We start from the raw sequence: 20,621 nt of genomic DNA, 5'->3' as shown, positions 1-20,621 counted from the left end.
TTATGCTTTGCATTATTATTTTGCCGTCAATGACGTGAGCACTCCATGCGCCAATTATTCGTACACAACCAACATGGCGTGAATTGCATCGGTAGACATATTGCCGGAAGGCATCTATCGGAAAAAGACCATCAACTGTTGCCAATTTGTCTGCACACAACATATCGACAATGTGTTCATGGAAGCCTTTCAAATGTAATCAACTGTCATTGTTGAAGATCTCTTAAGGAATTAGTTCGGCAGTCAGCTTTGATAAGTTCACTCTCCAGTTTGGGGCATAGCGCAAAAATCAATGTCAGATTACTCTCACCGAAAAACGAAGATCAGTGACCAAAAAAAAAAGGAAAGAGAAAAAAAAAGGAAAAGTGTCATCATTTTTTAGGTTTTGGCTGGGTCGGAAAGCTAATTTATATCGACATTCAGTTTGCTGCAAACTTTGGTAAGGGATAACACTGACATGATAGTTCTCATCTACGTACGTCTGTATGCAGTAGGCCTGTGGGTTGTATAAAACGTCCCGATTCGCATGGTATATGTTTAGGATACATCTGCTTTTAGGCTCTATCGATCATTTCGCCGGCTCTTTATTTAACAATGTGTTCGTTATACAATTTATGCATTCCTTTCTTGATAGGTTATATGTTGTGAAAATTTAATTTTTTGAAACAAAAAAAATATATCCTGGGCAAGGGGAAAATATAGACGGGACGCACTTATAAGTCTTACATCACTCTCGTTGCCCATCACATTAAATATTGTCTCTGTGAACCGGATACGAGCACGCACATTTCGTGGAACACTGAATCAAAGATAATCCACATTGCAGGCTTGCAGACCTGACGAGGTATCAGCCTGTATGGTTTCCCTACCACTCCGTTCATATACACTTTGATGCGCACAATAAAAACGACTAGCGAGGAAATAACAAAACTGTTGAGTGTGATATAAACAAATACATACGCTAACAAATAGATGATCACTGGAAGAGTAAACACACTGCTGTGAGAACGTTCTATGTATATGAAATCTTTCAGTGGCATTTAGAAGTTGAGTTGGATAACATAACAAATTTATGGATCACAACTCCTATTTATTCGGTGAGCGACGTAGGCCTATAGGTACGAAAACCCGTTTTCAAGGTTAATGATCAGTTGGTGACAGTAATGGGTATTTAAAGAGAGGGCTAAGTTGATGATTTCAGTACATTAACAATAGAAGAGACATACAACAGATTGACAACACTGACAAGATACACGAACCGAGACAATGGATTTCTAGTCCCCCCTGCCTACAGTGATCTCATCTCAGCAGACAGACGCTAGACTATCATCCCATCCTGACTGACACTTCTGCCCATAGTTGTTAATGTGTATTGTTTATCTGATGTATGTTTCCTCTATTGTATGTTTCATTTATTGTTCACTTGCTTAATCAACAATGTAACCCTCACTTGTCAATCTGTTGTATGTTTCTTCTATTGTTCATATGTTTAAATCAGTAACTTAGCCCTCTCTTCAAATACCCATTGCTGTCACCATCATTTAGTATATTCAATTTAGGTAACCCTGCAAACTAATTACGCCCAATGAATGAAAGATCACTATCTGCTCTGCTCAGGAAAGTTGCTCATGTACTGAACAGTGAAGTTAACTCCCGTCTCGATATTCAGATGTGAAGTTAACTCCCGCCTTCCTGTTTGATATTCAGATGTGAAGTTAACTCCCGCCTTCCTGTTTGATATTCAGATGTGAAGTTAACTCCCGCCTCCCGGTTCGATCTTCAGATGTGAAGTTAACTCCCGCCTATTCAGATGTGAAGTTAACTCCCGCCTCCCGGTTCGATATTCAGATATGAAGTTGGCTCCCAGTTCTACGGAGCCTTAAAAGTGACATGGTGAAAATAAGCTTTTTGAAGACAAAAAAAAATACATGGTGAAGTAAAAAAATTTTGGGGGAAGAGAAATTTTTAATTTTTAACCTAATCGGGGCCTCGACATAACCAGTTATAAGGGTTAGACTATAATCTCATCTATATATGGGGGGCTACTGTCTGATCGTCAGTACCATTATGATTTGGTAAATTAACTTCTGTCGCTTGCAAATTATACTTTTTCAGTCCCAAAATGTTCTTTTAGACCACGCGAAACGCCAACACGATTTACAGTATAACGTCCAATAATCTGGGATTATTACTAATAAAGTAAACATTCAACCAAATATTACGATAAGATTAAAACTTATCACAGCCGTCCTTACACATGTATGTGACATAAAGTTAAGGGATATATATATATATATATATACATATATATATATATATATATATATATATATATATATATATATATATATATTTTACCTTAGTTCCACCTAGCCTGGATGAAGTACATGTATTGGAATAGCGTCACACACATATAACTGTTGCAGTTGAGATTGATAGAACTCAACTAGGCTATAAAAGGGCGGGGCTGCACGCTTTATTTTTTATTTTACTTTCATTTAGTCCATATATGTCTCTCTGAAATCTGTATATTAATAATCTGCCTCGTTGATATACGGAAATGCGTTGCCTTCCTTAAACAAGTCGGTCTAAAGCGGCGTACTCTTCTTTTCTTTCAGTACGTCACTGTCTCTGCGTAGACCTTGTCGTGCCCGTCAAGCAAGTCATATAAGTAGTTCACAAGCACTGCAGCTGAGAATCATGTGTTTTTAAAGAGATAGGAATTGACCTGTGTTGGCGATCATGTCCATTTTAACCCCTGTTCAAGATCTAAAGTTATTTATGTTACGGTAACGACCCTAGTCAAATATGAAGTCATCACAGAGATGCTCGTCTGTAGCAGCCAAATTGGCTGTTTGATGGCATACGACGTGTCACTAACCTCGGGTGCCCGACTTTAAAAGTCGGCGGTTAACAAAAAGATGTCACCATGTCACTTTTACGGCTCGCTACAGTTCCAAGTTCCTGTTTGGAAATTCAAAGTTGAAGACCTATGTCCTACCCTGGGTAAAAGACGTATGTCCTACCCCATGTAATGTCATTAAGGGCTGCGTCTGAACACACGTGAATGAACGGCTTTATCACTGAAGGCTTAGAGGCCTACTGAGCCCCCTGTCATTTCTCCATTCGATGTATCATTATGACGTAAAAAAACTTCAAACTTCTCTTCGACTTATTTTAATGTCTCTGCGTGGATTTATTTATTTACTTGATTGGTGTTTACGCCGTACTCAAAAATATTTCTCTTATACGTGAAGCTGACGGAAACCATGAAGGAAAAGTTTATGGGAATGATTTTCCATGTGCTGCCTGCAACTCTAATGATCATTCTCACATTTGGATTTGGTCAAACTAACCATGTTCCTATTACTAAATCCCCAGGTCGTGTCATATCAAAGGCTTAAACAAAAAAACTAAAAACCGTACATATTGTTGCCTTGCTTGGGGCTCGGCTCTGCGGAATTATAACACGGAAACTGGTTGTCCTCGTTTCAATGTAATGTGACTGGGAGGTGTGTCGTGTCTGGTGTCTTCGGCGCGACACTTCAGTGGCGGCAAGACTTTTGACGGCATGGACTAGCCCTGCCACATCTAATGTTTGGTCACACTTAACGATGTCCTTATAGGACTGAAAGAACGTTTAGAACGACGTAAAATCCTAAGCACACATAAATACATACTACTAAATTCACGATGTCATAGGGTTTCATTGATGAAGAACCACATACAACAAAGACATTCCCACTGGAATGGCCATAATTCCCCTTTAATAGCCATCCGTAATAATCATCAACTTGGACACCTCGGGAATAAACTGAAAGATGCCCTTACACCTCATCAGCCAGTACTATAGCCATATCATGGCGAGAAGAGGGTTTTCACGTGGAGAGTGACAAGATCCAAAATGAGGACAAACAGGGCATTCAGATGAATACTGGTAGCTCGCCTGATTGAGCAGTTCGTAAAACTGCATGATGTTCAAGTTAGGCGATACGTTCAAACATTAACCCCTAAACCTCAAAAGTAGAATGACTGACACTGTCATACACAGATATTATCCTCTGATTATATAGTGGTAAGGTCTGTCCGTTAAATCAAGACCAAAATAATTATACTGTCACAACTATGACTGTTTATCATATGTGTAAGGATTGCAGAGCAGTGACTTTCACATGTTATAGAGTTGTAAATCATTGTGATGGTAAAAAGACACTGTGGGGAGTTAATGTACAAATTTACCACAGAGGTCTTTGATATGCAAATCATGAACTGGATTTGGCAATCCATTTTCTATGCGAGGCAATTGCAACCCTGTGAATGGCTGAGCAAAATCTTGAACTATAAGGTAAATGATTTCCTTGGTCTTTGATATGCATATTCTTACCGATGACTGGCCATGTTGTGTACTATGGGTGAGCACTGCAACCCTATGATTGGCCAAAACGTTAAACCAAACTGGACACCGACACGGACACCAACAATATCTGATTCATCTCTCACCATACATCTTATTTCGGAAGGTGAGATTAAAAAAGTGAAGGAAATTCAGAATAAACTGAAGCCAGACAAGTAGATACAGAGGGCCCCAAAGGTTTTATTATAATCAGTTGCTTGAAAGTGTTTATGACGTCTCCATGATAGATTCTTCAGTGTGCTTGCCCTTGTCAGCTCTCTGTCTACTTCTGGCCTTGCGCTCCAGGATCTGCTTCCTATCCTTGTCCATCTTCAGTTTTACAATGACCACCTGGAAGTGGAACAAAGGGGAAAACATGATCTCCATTTTCATTATCACTGAAAAAGACAGGCTAAAGCAGTAAGTAGTAAAAAAGAAGGTTTGCAATATGATACATCAAAATAATGGCTCCTCGGCGAAGCAACTCTTCATATACAGAGTTCACTTAAAAAAAAAACACAAGGGACATACCTCCTTAAATTTTTAAAGCCAGTTTAGAAAATGTCAAGTCTTGGTCTATGCCTTCATCCTAAAATAACATCCACCTTAGTGGCTGTAAAACTTCCACTACGCACTCACAGTAGGAACATTAAATGTTTAAATATAGGGCAACTTCAGAAATTTCTGTAATGAAATAAAGCAACTTGAAGATAAAATGCATGGTAGACTCTCCAACGATAAAACATTAATATATCTGAATAGAAAAGGTAACCAAATGTAGGTCAAGGTGACAGGGACTTATTTCATAAAATTAAAACCTTTCTTTTTCATTCCTACAAAAAAACCTAGAAATAAACAGTAAGGCTTTACTGTACTTACATCAGCTTACATCATGTGTTGTAATTTATGTGTATCATTTCATATGTGCATAACGATGTCCATCGCAGAGACAATGCAAGGGACATCACTCTAGGGTGAAACTGACTCAACACACCGTGATCTCAATTGACAAATTTACCAAGTTGATCACTGCATGAAATAGCCAGACCTGGAATTTGTTTGCTTGGGATTTCACAATGCTCTTGAAATTTATGATATTTTAATAAAATACACCTGAGAAATCTGATTCCTTGTCTATTCACCTTCAGAATTTACGTAACATTACAATCCATCTTGGTGAGCACTGCACTAACACAGATGCAGAGAAATGCAAACATTGGACAGATTATTTGTACCTTTTATAGACATTTTCATAATAATATGCAGCACTTCCTTATCAAATTATTTTCCTATAATCAATGCCTCAAATCAATTTAAGTTTTGTAAGCAATTATTTTCCAAACTTTCTTACTTTTAATCTTAGCCTTAATAATGCATTTTTTTCCAGAATAACTTATACATCATTTCCTAATAAATGCCAGGTTCAATGAATGTACGTATGTATGTACAAGTATGCTTGGGGTTTAACATCGTTAACCAACTTAACAATTTTTCAGTCATATGACGAGGAGTCATTAAGTGGGTGCACATATACTGTGTCTTCTTGTGGCAGGTCGAGTCCATGTCGCCAAAGTGCAGGCGCCACTGACGTGTCCTGCCAAGGGCACCAGACAGGTCACCCTACACCAGGTTTAAGACTCAAACAGTTCAAATACATGTTTGTCAATAGGCTGCACAATATATCACACCTGATGCCCATCGCCAACGCACTTCCCTTACACAATGGAGAATCTCACCTTTGATGGATGAATGCCGACATGAACAGAAGCTCCGTTAGCCTTCTCTCTTTGTATACGTTCGATGTAGATGACGTATTTTTTACGGTACACCTGGACCACTTTGCCCACCTGCTGACCTTTGTAGTGACCTCTCACCACCTGTCAATCAAAAGCGCCACATCAATATATAGAAGAAGAAATCCTGACGCTCGAATACTGACGGTAGGCCACCTACCAAAAAACAACATGCCAGTTGCAATTTGCATAGAAAAATTACACGGCTTTAAGATAAACTTTTCCTCAGGACGCTTTGTCCATTAACTTCACTAGTTACATGCTAAACTGGAACCGTAGTGACGCTGCAGAAATGAGCAAATGCATGATACTATGTTGGAGTATGAGTAATACACAATTAAGAAGATTATCAAGCCTAACATACATTCAAATCAACTTGGGTGTGTTTAAATGTCCAAGTCTGAGCTAGTAAGCCTTTCACCATGACACTGTTAAGCTTCCCCTTATAATTAACCCACTAAATAAACCAATTACTTAGTCCTCTACTGAACACCACCTGTCTGCAAGGCTTATTCATGTGACAAGAACTTTCATGACATATATATTTATTTATTTGATTGGTGTCTTACGCCGTACTCAAGAATATTTCACTTATATGCCGGCGGCCAGCATTATAGTGGGTGGTAACCTGGCAGAGCCCGGGGGGAAACCCACGACCATCCGCATACAACCGGAGAGGAAGCCAGCATGCGCTGGACTTGAACTCACAGCGACAGCATTGGTGAGAGACTCCTGGGTCATTACGCTAGTGCTCTAACCAACTGAGCCACGGAGGCCCCTCATGACATATATATAGTCAAGAAACAATCATGAGTTTTCTTTAAGGAAACCACATCACACATATAAATCAGAATGCTACACTAATACATTCATTACAGTCAATTCTAACAGTGAACAAAAATTGAATTTTTGCAAAATGAACTAAACTACAGATAAATGTATAATGACATACCTGTACTTCATCATCTTTCCTGATTGGCATACTACGCACATTGTGCTTCTGTCTCAAGTCTTTGGAAAGTGGTGAGCTCATGATCTTGCGTCGGATGTGGGAGGGGGCGTTGAAATGGCGCTTCCTGTTCTTCCTTCTTGAGGAGGACACAGACTTATTGAACTTCATTCTGAAAAAAGTTTACATGGCAAATTATTAGTAACCATTATGTGTAATATGCCAATATTATGCAGAAATCGTAAACCGACAATATAAAAACAGAAACAGAAAAAGTTTCCTGAACTACAATTTAACAGTTTGCAATGTAGATCTTGCAGGCTCTTGGACCATGCTAACAGCTGCATTTTGCGCCAAACATGCGCATTATAATACTGTGGTTTAATGCCATGACAAAATATTTCAGTTATACAGCGACAGTTATTTTAATCCATGGATACAGTGCCCCGTGCCTTGAGCAAGTAACAGATGGATATACTAACATCTGGTTCACAGATATTCACCAGAGGGAGCACAGTGTGCAGTATGCCACTGCCATATTCACTGAAAGCAATGAACTTCGTGTAAGACCACCTAGTGCCGCTTGGGGCCCCAAGAACAGTGCATGCCACGGAATCATGGCAACTCCCATTCTGAGGATGGCATTACCCAACAGCTTGACTGGTCTACCAACTGACAGACTAGTATTTAGTTACCTAGGAGGGGGTAACTGAACTGTAGGTTTTACGCGGGTTACTCGTTAATGAAAAGTTGTGCATAGTGGTGGTGATCATGCATACACAGGAAGTTAAGGGTGCGGCATAGTCGTCTACAGAATGGACATTCATGAGTGGGTGAATCCAGCAAATTTTCATTCAGCACACATACCCTTGACTTTGGAGTTATTTTTTTCTTTTAAGTCTTTTGCAAGTTTGTGCCAAAAGGCATACTAATATCTTATTAAGATCCCACAATGCTTCTACCATGTCTAGAAATATCTAGAGGAGAGTTTGAAATCTGCATCATGTTTTTTGAGAGGCGTGGGGAGGTGTTACGATGAATGTCAGAATTTTAAAATAGCACACTGAGTGCCATCTAGATCATGCATTTAGCTAGTATTTATTTAATTATTTGATTGGTGTTTTACACTGTACTCAAGAATATTTCACTTATACGACGGTGGCCAGCATTATGGTGTGAGGAAACCGGGCGCAGTCCGGGGGAAACCCACAACCATCCGCAGGTTGCTGGTAGACCTTCCCACTTACGGCCGGAGAGGAAGCCAGCATGAGCTGGACTTGAACTCACAGCCACCGCATTGGTGATAGCATTTAGCTAGTAAACTGTGTAGCAGTGATTTGCCCGGTTAAATCTGAGAAAACACTTCTAGATATGTCATGCATGGCTCAGCTGTTCCTGTAACAAGCCATGCATCTTATACAACACTGTGTAGGCAAATAGAGAGTTTAATTTGCAGTAAGCAGCCAAGCATGGAGTTCATCGAAGACCAACTTCAGTGTTATCATCAACAACAATGGTGCCAGGAGCCAGTTACACTGTCTTTGATTGTTGAAAATTTAACCCGTTTGCCAGTAAAACAGCTATTATCCAATTGGATGTAGTTTGGCTAGTCAAAATAACCGCTGCCTGGCTGGCTTGTTGATAGTAAAAACTTTGCTGGGCTGGCAGGACTGGCATGAGGAAGTTCGGCAGGCCAGCTAAATTTTAAAAGCACTAATGAAAACTTAGGCTTTAAACACAGATAAAAACTCTCGTGAATTAGGGATGTGTAAACAAAGTGCGAGTTCATAGTCTTAAGTTTGATCAATCTTCAGCATGCTGGTAAAAGTGAAAGAAAAGCGGATACCAACACACGCTGGCTTCCAGAGAATGTCGCTATGATACACGCCATTCCATTGGCTGTGTCTCTGCTATGGACCAATGGGTGAGCATCTAACAACTTGTCAGAAATGTCACCTGTGTTCAACGATGCAATTGCCATTTGACTGCTACACTTTGGGTGTGGCTTTTTTTTAAATTAATTTTCTCTGCATACTGTCACTGATTTTATCATTTAATTTTACATGTACATGTATTAAGCGATTCATAGAGATGTGTAAATATGTAAAAGGTGATAGGCTAGATTTACCTAAGACCATGAAATAAAACAAAAATATAACTTAAATTAAATTAAATTAAATTTTCATTGTTATCCTGTTTATAATTTTTTGGGTCACTAAATTCACTCTGAAGGTATCAAACAGTCTAGCAACCAAGAGTGGTTCCTGGAAGGAAATATTACGCACAAAAATATGGTGAAGTTGGTATTTGACAAGTTTTCACTACTTCTGTCACCGTTAAATACTAAAGTACGTCCGTACTAGCCCGAAACACTATAATTCCTTTTCTTACATTGGCCTAGCATCCCTGGAGTCTTGACGCTTACAATGTTAATATAGTACTCAACAAAGGTCCAGACCAATTGTTTTTACTACTGAACAAGTCTCGCGCAAATAAAAAGACACCAACCTAAAGACCTGCTTTCCGCACACACCACACCACCACCATAGGGCCCTACTCGATCTAGAATACATATATCATAGCCATAGGTATACGCTCCTCAGCTAATGCCACGTTGTTGAGCAGCTACGCACATTTCCTGCTTCACAGTGGAGCAGTGGGAAGATGGCGGCTTTCTTCGAGAAGAGAACTGCAAATGCCTTTTAACATGGTACTAACATTCGCGGACTCTGCGGCAAACACATTTCCGCGAAAATAAGTGCCATGGAATATAAAACCCATGTAAGTAATTTATTAATGTAGCATGCGTTACAGTTATAAATTCGTTAACAAGCACTACCGTTCTAATACTTTTTCAAACAAGTTAATTAGAAATACCTAATTAGAATGAATTCCGGCTTTCATAAATCCAGCTTAATTGATCATCAGTTAATCTTGCTTTCTTTTAAGGAGGCTTAGGTCCATCTAAGTATCGCCACAACGCGATGTTGTTGCTGATTTATTGCCACCGTTAGACCCACACAAATTGAAAATTTGTACTGGGCGTGTGTACGTGATACAATATACACATGATGAGAGGCTGTTTTCATATCGACTGTACTTGCCTACCAGTCAGATCAGATTTCCGACGCGCCCGATACATCGCTCGGGGGTTTCCACACTTCAAACTTCCTTTTCATAATGATGATTTCAGAGAAATTTACTAAAATCTGTCACAGTTCACTTGGAGTTTCACGCAGACTGCTCATGCATGAGAATTAAACAGTGGGATTTATTTAGATCACATTTAATCCTTCGTCGTCTCACGCAGTGAGTGACATGAATATTTGCTCACACAGCAGTCAAGGGCTTTGTCATATAAAGATCAACAGTCTTCAAAAGATTAAAAGCTCAGGAGAATGAACTTCCATTGTCTGATCAAGCTACTGTATTGTATGGAATTTTTGCCACATCAGACCGGTACAAACAAGTTTAACTGATAACATTGTTACTTGAATGCTTGAGTTGTTTTATTACTTGACGTTTCTGTATTGAAGTTTGATTTTTGTTTATCAGTTGTCCAAAAATTCTGTTAATATCCGGTAAAGTTGATTTTAGCGAATAGGCTATGTCTTCATACCAAATCGGCAAGATTTTATGCCTGCGAATAAAAAGGCATTTACAGTATATCGTGGCAGTCTTCATGTTTATAATAAATCTATTCTAAATCGAATTTACTTAAAATTCTATAACGGGGCTACGTCCGAATAGATCAAAGAAAAGGCCTTTTTTCGTAGTACTCCCACTGTGAGAATGTGTTACTTAAATTTGACGTTGGTGTTGTATTTATTTATTTGATTGATCTTTTACGCCGCTTCCACGAATCTTTCACTTATTCGACGGTGGCCAGCATTAAGGTGGGAGGGAATCGGTCAGAGCACGGGGAAAACCCACGACCATCCGCAATTTGCTGAAACCCCTTCACACGTACAGCGTTGATGTTGTAATACTGGTTTATAGTCACCATCATCATGTTCAATCCGATGTTTATTCTAGTTTTCGGCATTTCTTGGACTACAAAGGCATTGATTTTGAAGGTACATTTAATCATAATTACATCTCGCATGCGAACTGACAATGATGAGTGGACTATAATCGAGGATTGCACAGGATTTGTTGTTTGCTATTTTCGTTAGTACCTGACGTCTCACGCTCCCCCACTGAAAAGACTGGTAGTCAGGAGAGCTCCAAGCAAGGGAGATAAGTCCAAATGTAAACATGTACGAAACGCGGCCTTAAAGTGCAGGCCCGCACGAACTCAAAAGTAGCCTGATGTGCCTCAAATGAAAGGTAACAGCGAGCTGTATTCAGTAGTCCTTCGAATTATTATTTATTAACTTATTAGAATGATCCCCAGTTTTTTTTTCTTTTTTTTTACAGAAAATAGCTAATTTCAAGATGTCCCGTGGGCAAAGGGAAATTTCTATTAATAAAGTGTTGTAAGCTCTCCTCACTTACGTGTGGTCCGAAAAGGCCATCGTACAACCGTACATGTATTCTATCCTACTTTATCTGCTTTTTATTGCGGATCAATAATTCTACACAAATAAATAAAAATCGGTTTGAGTACAGTTTTCCATCGAGCTTTGAATTACACTTACTTTATCACGTTATCATTGTACCACTCATGCAGGCATATTTTGAGTTGATTTTATGCGTACGGTACTCCAAAAAATTCAAACAACGCAATTAACGGAGCACTTTCAAAGCGACGTTTTCATTACTTTCTCTAGATGACATACATGTTGATGTACCAATGTAAAACCAGTGTCAACAGTTTTACCTGCCGCTGATATACGGCAAATCAGTTTTTAAATACAACATATAAAATACACAGTCCGGTCCACGTAACTTCCATTTAGGTCCCTAACCATTACCTTTGGATTACACAGGCCTTCATTGTTGTTATTAAAATAACACATATATTTCGGAAATCATTTGTCGCATCTTGTTTCGCCAGTCAATCAATCACTTCGCATTCATGACGCCGTTTTATATCCATCAGTAATGGGGTGTTACATTTTCATGGAACCTGTGTGAGTGTTTATAGAAAAAACTGGCCGCACGCGGGAAGCTGTGCCAGCGACCTACGGATGGTCGTGGGTTCCCCCCGGCTTTCTCCCACCATAATGCTGGCCGCCATCGTATAAGCGAAATATTCTTGAGTACGTCGTGAAACAACAATCAAATAAATAAATAAATAAATAAATAAATAAATTCACATGACGGCCATGCATGCGTCTAAATAAATGCTGGTCTATTTAACGAAGCAGAATATACATGTATGAAAACAAGACGATCATCATGCCAGTGAATGCTGTTGAACTTTCAAGAAAGTTGTCACGGTTTTAGAGTTAACTGTCTGTATCACAGAATATCGGTTATCCTCCAGCATCTGGAAATAATAAACATGCCATGATAGGCTAAAGCTGCTGTAGATAATAACTGTAATGAAAATGAATCTTGGGTTTGTCACACAAGTTTTACGCAGTATTATGTCTGTATGGTAGAACTGAGAGAGCTATAGTCTACTTTGGGCCGAAATCCGAACCCAGAGCACGAGATCTCGCCCACGTCCGGTGGCTTCCGTTATCCGGTTAGTGGGATCTTAACTAGGGACTAGGGTTTGCCTTAACTTGACCGGTCAACCCCCTCCCTTCCGGCCATGGCGCTCCGCAGAGCACTAACCGTTATTTAATCGAGGTTTGCCGTCGGTCTGGGACCTCGTGCTTCAGTGCAATCCTCCATTGACCGTGGCGTGGCAGGTCAGAATGGAACCCCGGAGATTGGCGTTAGTCCTTACCCTGCTCATCTGTATTATCACACCCACCCTACAAGGTAAGCAGCACTTATCTCAGATGTCATATCTCCAGTTTTGGTATCGTCTGTATGACATCTCTAAGCACCATTAAATGTATATAAGTAGCCTCTGAGAACTAATCATCTTTTTGTGAGGTCATATAATAATGTTAATGGGAAATAGCTTATGTGGATATCAGACTGTATATTCTGCCTTTATTTATATGAAGAATGTTCTTAAATAAACGTTTGTTTCAAAACTGTGTAAGTATGTACAGCAACGATTTGTTGTTGTCACGTATAATGAAAGTACTGCAGGATATAGAGTAAAAACAGAGCAGCGACGACACTGCGGTAAAAATGATCACACTTATCCATTGAAAATACAAACTTGTAAATTTATCTTAGAGTTTTAATCTAAGTGTTCATACAAATTCTTGAAAAGTAGCAACTTACACACCCCTAATGTCATGGAGAATGTTAAGCAGAATTAGGTAGAGAAATGCAGTTATGTTGATAAGAATTTAGAAGACGTCACTGGCCCAAAAGTACTCAATACGCTGTATTGTCATCACATTTAAAAGACATTCACATGAAAACAATGCAGTTATGGGGATGGATTAACGCCACTTAATTCGACAATATTTCAGAAATATGATGGTGAGTCACACACATGTATCATAAAGCTAATTAGAAATGACCTGTTTGGATAGCAAGCGTGTGTATATACTATCTTCATGTTTATTATCCGCCATCAAAAACGCTCTTCAACAAGAGTTTCTTTCACACCGGTATAAGTATATATACAAACATTTTTTTTAGTGATATGTACTAAAATTAATCAAATATTGCCTATTTGGATACTAAGCGCTTGTGTACTGTCATATTCATATTTTCCGCTGTCAATAATGATCCAGAATAACAATTTCTTTCCGAACCATACGTGCAGAGTATATGAGCCAACCTTGATTCATATTCATGTATGTGTGCTTGGGGTTTAACGTCGTATATTCATGTATGTGTGCTTGGGGTTTAACGTCGTATATTCATGTATGTGTGCTTGGGGTTTAACGTCGTATATTCATGTATGTGTGCTTGGGGTTTAACGTCGTATATTAATGTATGTGTGCTTGGGGTTTAACTTCGTATATTCATGTATGATGAATATTAAATTTGCTATTTGGATATCAAGCTCTTATATACCATCTAATTCATCAGTTACGTTTTCATACATCAATTGTATTTTTAATTATTTTAATGAAATAATTGTTTTTTCCCCCCAAATTTTGCACATTAAAAACGAAAATAGACAATATAACATGTTTTAAACGTTAGGAAAGGCGTCACTTTTATCCTGTATCAAACCGTTATATTTAGACATTACATTGAGGACACAGAGTGTATTTTTATTTGTAGACGTTTTTGAAAAAAAATTAGATGTAGGTTGTGCTTCAGTCGAAATACACCTATATCTGGAAAAAGCTTGTGTAGGAAAAACTGAACTGTGTTATCACTGCGTCTATAGATCTAGAGCAATATAGCTAAATGACGATTTGCAGGTTTATCCAGAAAGAGTCTTTAGGGGACTTAAGAACAGGATTGGTGTAGCCCATATAATACCGTGTATGCCATGCACCGCCATCTATAGTCTACACAGGTACCCAGGTGTGAACCTGGGAGAGTTGCTGCATAGATTTCTGCTTGAACTTACTATAATTAACCACTGCAGAAAAGATCCCCTAAAACCATAAGTTTAAGAAAAAGCCCTGTATATCATAAGAAAAAATACTGAAATCAGACCATATGAGTTTACTGATCCAGGCATTTTAGCCAAACTGATAACGTCATGCGGTCCATGCACATGTCCTAATGCTTAATGTATACTTGAAGTTTTACACTTAGATGTCCTAATGGTTAATGTTTGTTTGAGGTTTTACAATTACATGCCCTAATACTTAATGTATGCTCGAGGTTTTACCTCGTAATTACATGCCCTAATGCTTAAAGATATGCTTGATGTATTACGTCGTACTTACATGTCCTAATGCTTAATGTATGCTTGAGATTTATGTCGTACTTACATATCCTAATGTGTAATGTATGCTTGACGTTTTACGTCGTACTTACATGTCCCAATGCTTAATGTATGCTTGAGGTTTTACGTTGTACTTACATGTCCTAATGCTTAATGCTTGCTTGATGTTTTATATCGTGGTCACATATCTTTATGTATACTTGATGTTTTACGTCGTACTTACATGTCCCAATGCTAAAAGAAGTTTTTTTCTGTCAAGAATATTGACAGATCTTTTCTTAACATTACCTATTGTGTTTGCGCAATGCTTGCTTACTGGTATAGCACTCAGGCAGTCTGTCAAGCACCCATGCTTATCGATTGTGACAGTATGATATCACAGTGTCAGCTTCAAGTCAAACATTATGGTCAACTGTGCTATGCACGGCAAAATTCTTTGGTAACAAATGACATTTAAATGATTTCGCGATTTAAACGATCAAGCGCTCTGCACTGGCATATGTCCCACAACACATTAGTGATTTAATCAGATATCAGCTTGTACGCTTAATATGAGCGAATGCCGATATGGATACACGGATTACAGGGCTGCGTTTGTTAACAAATAAGCTGATATACTCGAACCTGGACATCCGAATCTCGTGTACTTTGCAATAGCTACATCGTGACTTCCTGATATATAGGCGTGGCTCATAGATGTATTACTGTTTCCAAGTACCGTTCCGCTGGAAAACAAAGTACTCCATTCCTGTCAACTGCACACGTGACAAGGCTAAGTGCGTGACCAGACACGTGCACATTCATATCACTCAGCGTCGTTATTGCAAGTGACAAGTTTATTGTGATTTATGCAAAAACTGTTTCTTGAAGAGATACATCAAAGGTTTTTTCTGCATTGCCTCACCCATGGCTCACTTAGCAGCATTATAGTCTATACATGTACTGACATATCTAAAAACTGCATTGTCGCCTATTCTGCGAGATTCTCGTTTCTCTCACACTGCATGTGTACTATTTGGTTTCACTATATCATTATACACGGCCATCTTATGTGGGACGATTCAGACAAACAAATATACAAATGGACTTCTTTGCTATCTGTTTGAAAGCCAATTATTGTATGTAGGCCTACTTCTTTTTCTTCCGATGTATTTGATTGATTTATTTGAATGGTGTTTTTACGCTGCACTCAAGAATATTTCATTTTTACGACCGCGGCCAGCATTGTGGTCGGAAGAAATCGCGCAGAGCCCAGGGGAAGCCCACGACCACCCGCAGGTTGGTGACAGACCCTCCCATGTTGTTCACATGTATATATTTGCTTGGTTGTTATTTAACTCCGTGATACTCTGTGTTTCTGAAATCTTCGAACTGAAATACAACAATAATGTTGTTCTTTCTTGCATGGCACATGTATGTACCAAATTATGCTTGATATATTTCAATTAAAACGACCTTATCTACTTAGTGTGCGTTAACATAGTTACTATATGCAGCTATAGTTCTTTGTGCCGGACGCCAGCTATGGTGCGAAATGGCTAGGCAGTTATAGAATTAAGAGTATCCGGAATGAAAGGTTCTTGAGTTGCCTCCATTTTGGTACACGGTTATGAAGACTTGCGGACATCTGTGTTATCGGATGACACAGTCGATAGCTCGGGTATATACACTACGTTAAGCCAATGTACTGTACTTGAAGAAGTCATGCCTGCAGACAGTAGGGGTAAACAACTTACTTAAATGTCCAAAGAAACATGACACTGTTTAAGTACTACATCCGCTCAATGGCCTTTTTCCGCGGAAATTAAAGACTTTCCTCTTACAGCATACAAATGTAACTGTCTGTTATGGCTTATGTGGGGACCATTTTTGTACGAATAAACACGGTACATGACGAGGCTGTTAAAGGATTGGCAAAACTGAAGGGCCGACGTCATTTTGTTAGTTCATGTATATTCCTATATAATAACAATAAGAATAAGGTACTGTCATCAAATTAGAGAAACTATTTACATGAATATTCATTTGCCACACTTTACCGAATATCTGTAATATTACGGCCGTTATTTTGAAATCATTCATGAATTCTGCTGAAGTGTTAACACAAATGTGTGTAATGCTTGACGTTTTACGTCCTACTTACATGTCCCAATGCTTAATGTATGCTTGAGGTTTTACGCCGTATTTACATGTCCCGAATGCTTAATGCTTGCTTAATGTTTTACATCGTGTTCACATATCCTTATGTATACTTGATGTTTTACGTCATACTTACGTGTCCTAATGCTAAAAGAGTTTTTTTTTTCTGTCAAGAATACTGACAGATCGGTTGAAGTGTTAACATAAAAACTAGTTGGGCTTTAATGCTTGTCTAAACATAATTAAAGAAACTTGAGATACAATGAATGACTCGGTAAATTGACTTATGACATAAATAGAACTGATGAACTGATTTACTGACACAGTTATCTCTAGGTGGGTGATCCGTCAATGAAAGCGGACGTCATATTCTTTGTATAGGCTGTATGTATTTCAAAACACTACAGAAACATGTCTTTTGGGATCTCCAAATTGTTCTGAAACAGACCATGTTTATACAGACATACATCTTACACCTGATTCTATTCGATTACTGTGAATAACATATGTCGTCTATGGCATCAAGATTGTATTTTTTTATTGTATCTTTGCAGTTTGTTTCAAAGCTAAAGTTCAGAATGGGAAGGTAAGATTACGTCGACGTGGAAGGATGGCGATCTACAAATGCCGGCGAGGGTTTTCCATGTACGGAAGTAAAATCGCCGTGTGTCGCCAGGAGAGATGGAGTCACCCGCCGCCAAAATGTATAGGTAAGGGATAGCATAGATAGCGTCTGGAGCAGCCCACTCTGCTACACTACAGTCAAACTGCTTCCAGCGCATGTGCCGCTTACTAACGTTCACTAAGGAGCGACGCATGAGCTGTAAGGAGTATGCACTGCAGTGTTATCTGGCAACATACATGAATACTGTTTAACGTTGGCAGACATTCTTATTTACAAGTGATTTAACCAGCGGTTGAAATTGGGTATGTTCTTGGCGGAAACCTATAAAGATCATTTATAGGACTTATAAGCGGATATTTCCATTTTTATGAATATTTATTTCAAAGGAAAAAATTTTTTTCCATTAACAGTAAAACTAAGAGACAAATAGTTTTAGCTGAACTTGTTTTAAAAGCATCATAACAAAGAATAAGTAGTTTGAATATTTAAAGTAACAAAAAATGCCAGAAACTTACCAAACTATTATATATGTATGGCTCAAGATCAAGCTCAAACTCGTGTTACAAAAATGACTTCATGACTTTTCTTCTTGCCAATGAATAAAGGTCGTTTTTCTTAGTATAGATAACCAAACTATTTATTTTTTTCATGATGTCATTTAAAATTACTGAAACGAAAAATAGTTGATATTTATGTTACCTTACAGAGACAGGTTATTTTTCTGCGACATAAATATGAAAAAAACAATTGAAATGTCCGCTCCGTTTGAGTCACCCCCGTATAAGTCTAAACGAAACGATTAAAAGTAGATTGGATACACAATGCAATGTCAGTTTCGTATGAAGCCTTCATTTGTTCACGTTACTTGAATTCTCGTGTTGTTCCAAGATATATAGTGTACCCGGCATGTACGAAACTAACAAAAAAGATTTTGTTTTTGTGTGTGTGCTTTAAAGGTTTGTGTTAAACTTTGTTTTGAAAATTGGTTTTATTATTAACCCGGAACGTCGATCATGGTTAATAGCTAGGTGTTATATGAATGTCTGATTTGACGCCAAGATTGTCTTTGTACAACAGTTAACACCCACACTTCCGTTCATGTAGAAGATCAAATCAGTAGGGAACTCCTGGCATACATACGTTAACTGCTTACATATGTGGGTAGTTCGGATCCTGGTACTGGAAACATACCACCGCCACATGATTTTTTTCTCGTTAGTAGGTCTAATTCATGCGCCTCAAGGAGGATGTAAAACAAGCTGAAAGTGAGGTGTGTCCGTTTGCGAATGATACAAGAAATCTGATTCTATGCACGTTATAGAAAATTAAGATCGGCAGAAGTGTAAATCCTTTCAAACAGGAAACAGGCTGTCACATCAAAACCACAATGACACGAATGTCCACTTTTGTTTTCACGTAAAAATAACTATCGGTAAAACATCTGTGCAAACTACATGAGCTGTGTCATGCATATGAGGAGCATGTAAGGAGTATGCAACCACATATGATCTTGCATGAACGATTGTTTGCTCATCAAATACAAGCAAAGTTGTCAACTTGGCATGTGCCTTTACATCATGAGATCTGTAGTGGGTGTGTCTTCATGCCTGGAATATCAACCGTCGCTCCGGCATCTTTGAAAACTGATGACCGCTTCTCTCTTGTGTGTTACTGGCTTTAGTTTCTGTTTGTGTAATTTCTTACATACCTTTGTCTTTGGGAGCTATTGTTAAACGTTGTTTTGGAAATGGATCTTGCGATTATCGACTTGGAACGCCCTTTAGGGACTACCAGTGGTATACGAATGTCGGACATGACGCTTATATTTAGTCAATTCATCTGAGTCCAAACCCCTTGAAGATTAAACGGTCGCTTGTTCGCGTCCAGCACTCGATGCTTCGGCCAGGGCTTTAAGTTAGGAGGATTGTCACCTTCATAACGCTTTAAGGGCGGGTATTTTTTTCTAAAAAAAAACCTAATCGCCATCAAATAAGTGAAACTTCTTGAGTTCGGCGTTAAACACCAATCAAAAAATAAATAATTCTATCATATACATACGTGTCCGATATAGCACATACTTGTAAAACTCATGACACAATCCAAGCATTCAGACCAAATACAGAACAGCTCTTTCTTATGTCTCTATGCACTGACTCTGTGTTATCTTATCAATAAAGAATGATAAAGATGATCTGAACATACAAATGTCGCTCTGTATTGACCAAATCGCTACAACCATGTATATTTGTCAGTTAAACATTTGCCGTCGTTCCAAATCAGAAAAAAAATCACAAGGTGACATCGCAAAACACAAACAAAACACAACGTAAATATCCTTAATAGTTACAGATGATAATTAATCAACTCAAGAGCTGAGCGAGTAGATGTAAGTAGATGTAACACTCGTATAGCTGCTATTTGTTAATAATATCCGTGTGTTTTATTTCGACTTGAGCATATTCATATGTGATTATTATAAATACTATACGTCGGAAATGGTATTCCATGAGTGTTTAAAAATATTATAATATTTTATTACCTGTTTCTTAATGCTTTAAAACACGAAGTAAAGAGCCTTTTGTGTCGAGGAAAACTTAATTAGTTCGAAATATGACACAAAGTTATCATACAAACTTGTAACAAAAAGAATGAAACAACCTTTTTGTTTTACCCTCAAGAGCTCCTTGTGCTGGATGGATATATACAAGAGCTTTATCTACTAGCATCACAAAAATTGTCTGAAAAATTGCACTTGCGTTGTTCTCCGGTACTTGCACTCATTAATAATTGGGCTTTCATTTGTCAATAAAAGAGGAATATGTGATCGACTTTGATACAGTAATTAAACA

General features: G+C 38.4%; 2 protein-coding genes across 2 annotated transcripts in view; one reads left to right on the top strand and one right to left on the bottom strand.

The window, feature by feature from the left end:
• Window positions 1-4,580: 4,580 nt before the first annotated feature.
• Window positions 4,581-10,437, bottom strand: LOC135468741 (large ribosomal subunit protein uL24-like). The gene is made up of 4 exons (XM_064747146.1): window positions 10,434-10,437; window positions 7,139-7,311; window positions 6,130-6,270; window positions 4,581-4,744 (listed from the first exon to the last, which is right to left on the bottom strand). The coding sequence occupies exons 2-4, from the start codon at window positions 7,304-7,306 to the stop codon at window positions 4,622-4,624; spliced, it is 432 nt and encodes a 143-aa protein (XP_064603216.1). The 5' UTR covers window positions 7,307-7,311; window positions 10,434-10,437; the 3' UTR covers window positions 4,581-4,621.
• Window positions 10,438-12,879: 2,442 nt separating this feature from the next.
• Window positions 12,880-20,621, top strand: part of LOC135469292 (uncharacterized) — a 34,662-nt gene continuing 26,920 nt past the window's right edge. Inside the window, exons 1-2 of the mRNA XM_064747908.1 lie at window positions 12,880-13,012; window positions 17,702-17,857. Coding sequence (XP_064603978.1) covers window positions 12,946-13,012; window positions 17,702-17,857 — 223 coding nt within the window. The 5' untranslated portion in view covers window positions 12,880-12,945. The remainder of the gene's footprint in view (window positions 13,013-17,701; window positions 17,858-20,621) is intronic.

Source organism: Liolophura sinensis, chromosome 6 (genome assembly GCF_032854445.1).
Source record: "Liolophura sinensis isolate JHLJ2023 chromosome 6, CUHK_Ljap_v2, whole genome shotgun sequence".
Lineage (NCBI taxonomy): Eukaryota > Metazoa > Mollusca > Polyplacophora > Chitonida > Chitonidae > Liolophura > Liolophura sinensis.
Note: the sequence above shows the minus strand (reverse complement) of the source record. Positions and strands in the feature narration are given on the sequence as shown.

Excerpts from the sequence above, each read along its gene's own strand:
- LOC135468741 (XM_064747146.1), bottom strand. The coding sequence starts at position 7,306 with ATGAAGTTCAATAAGTCTGTGTCCTCCTCAAGAAGGAAGAACAGGAAG. Across the intron at positions 6,271-7,138 it reads GGAAAGATGATGAAGTACAG|GTGGTGAGAGGTCACTACAA; the intron begins GTATGTCATTAT and ends TTTGATTGACAG. Across the intron at positions 4,745-6,129 it reads TCGGCATTCATCCATCAAAG|GTGGTCATTGTAAAACTGAA; the intron begins GTGAGATTCTCC and ends TTCCACTTCCAG.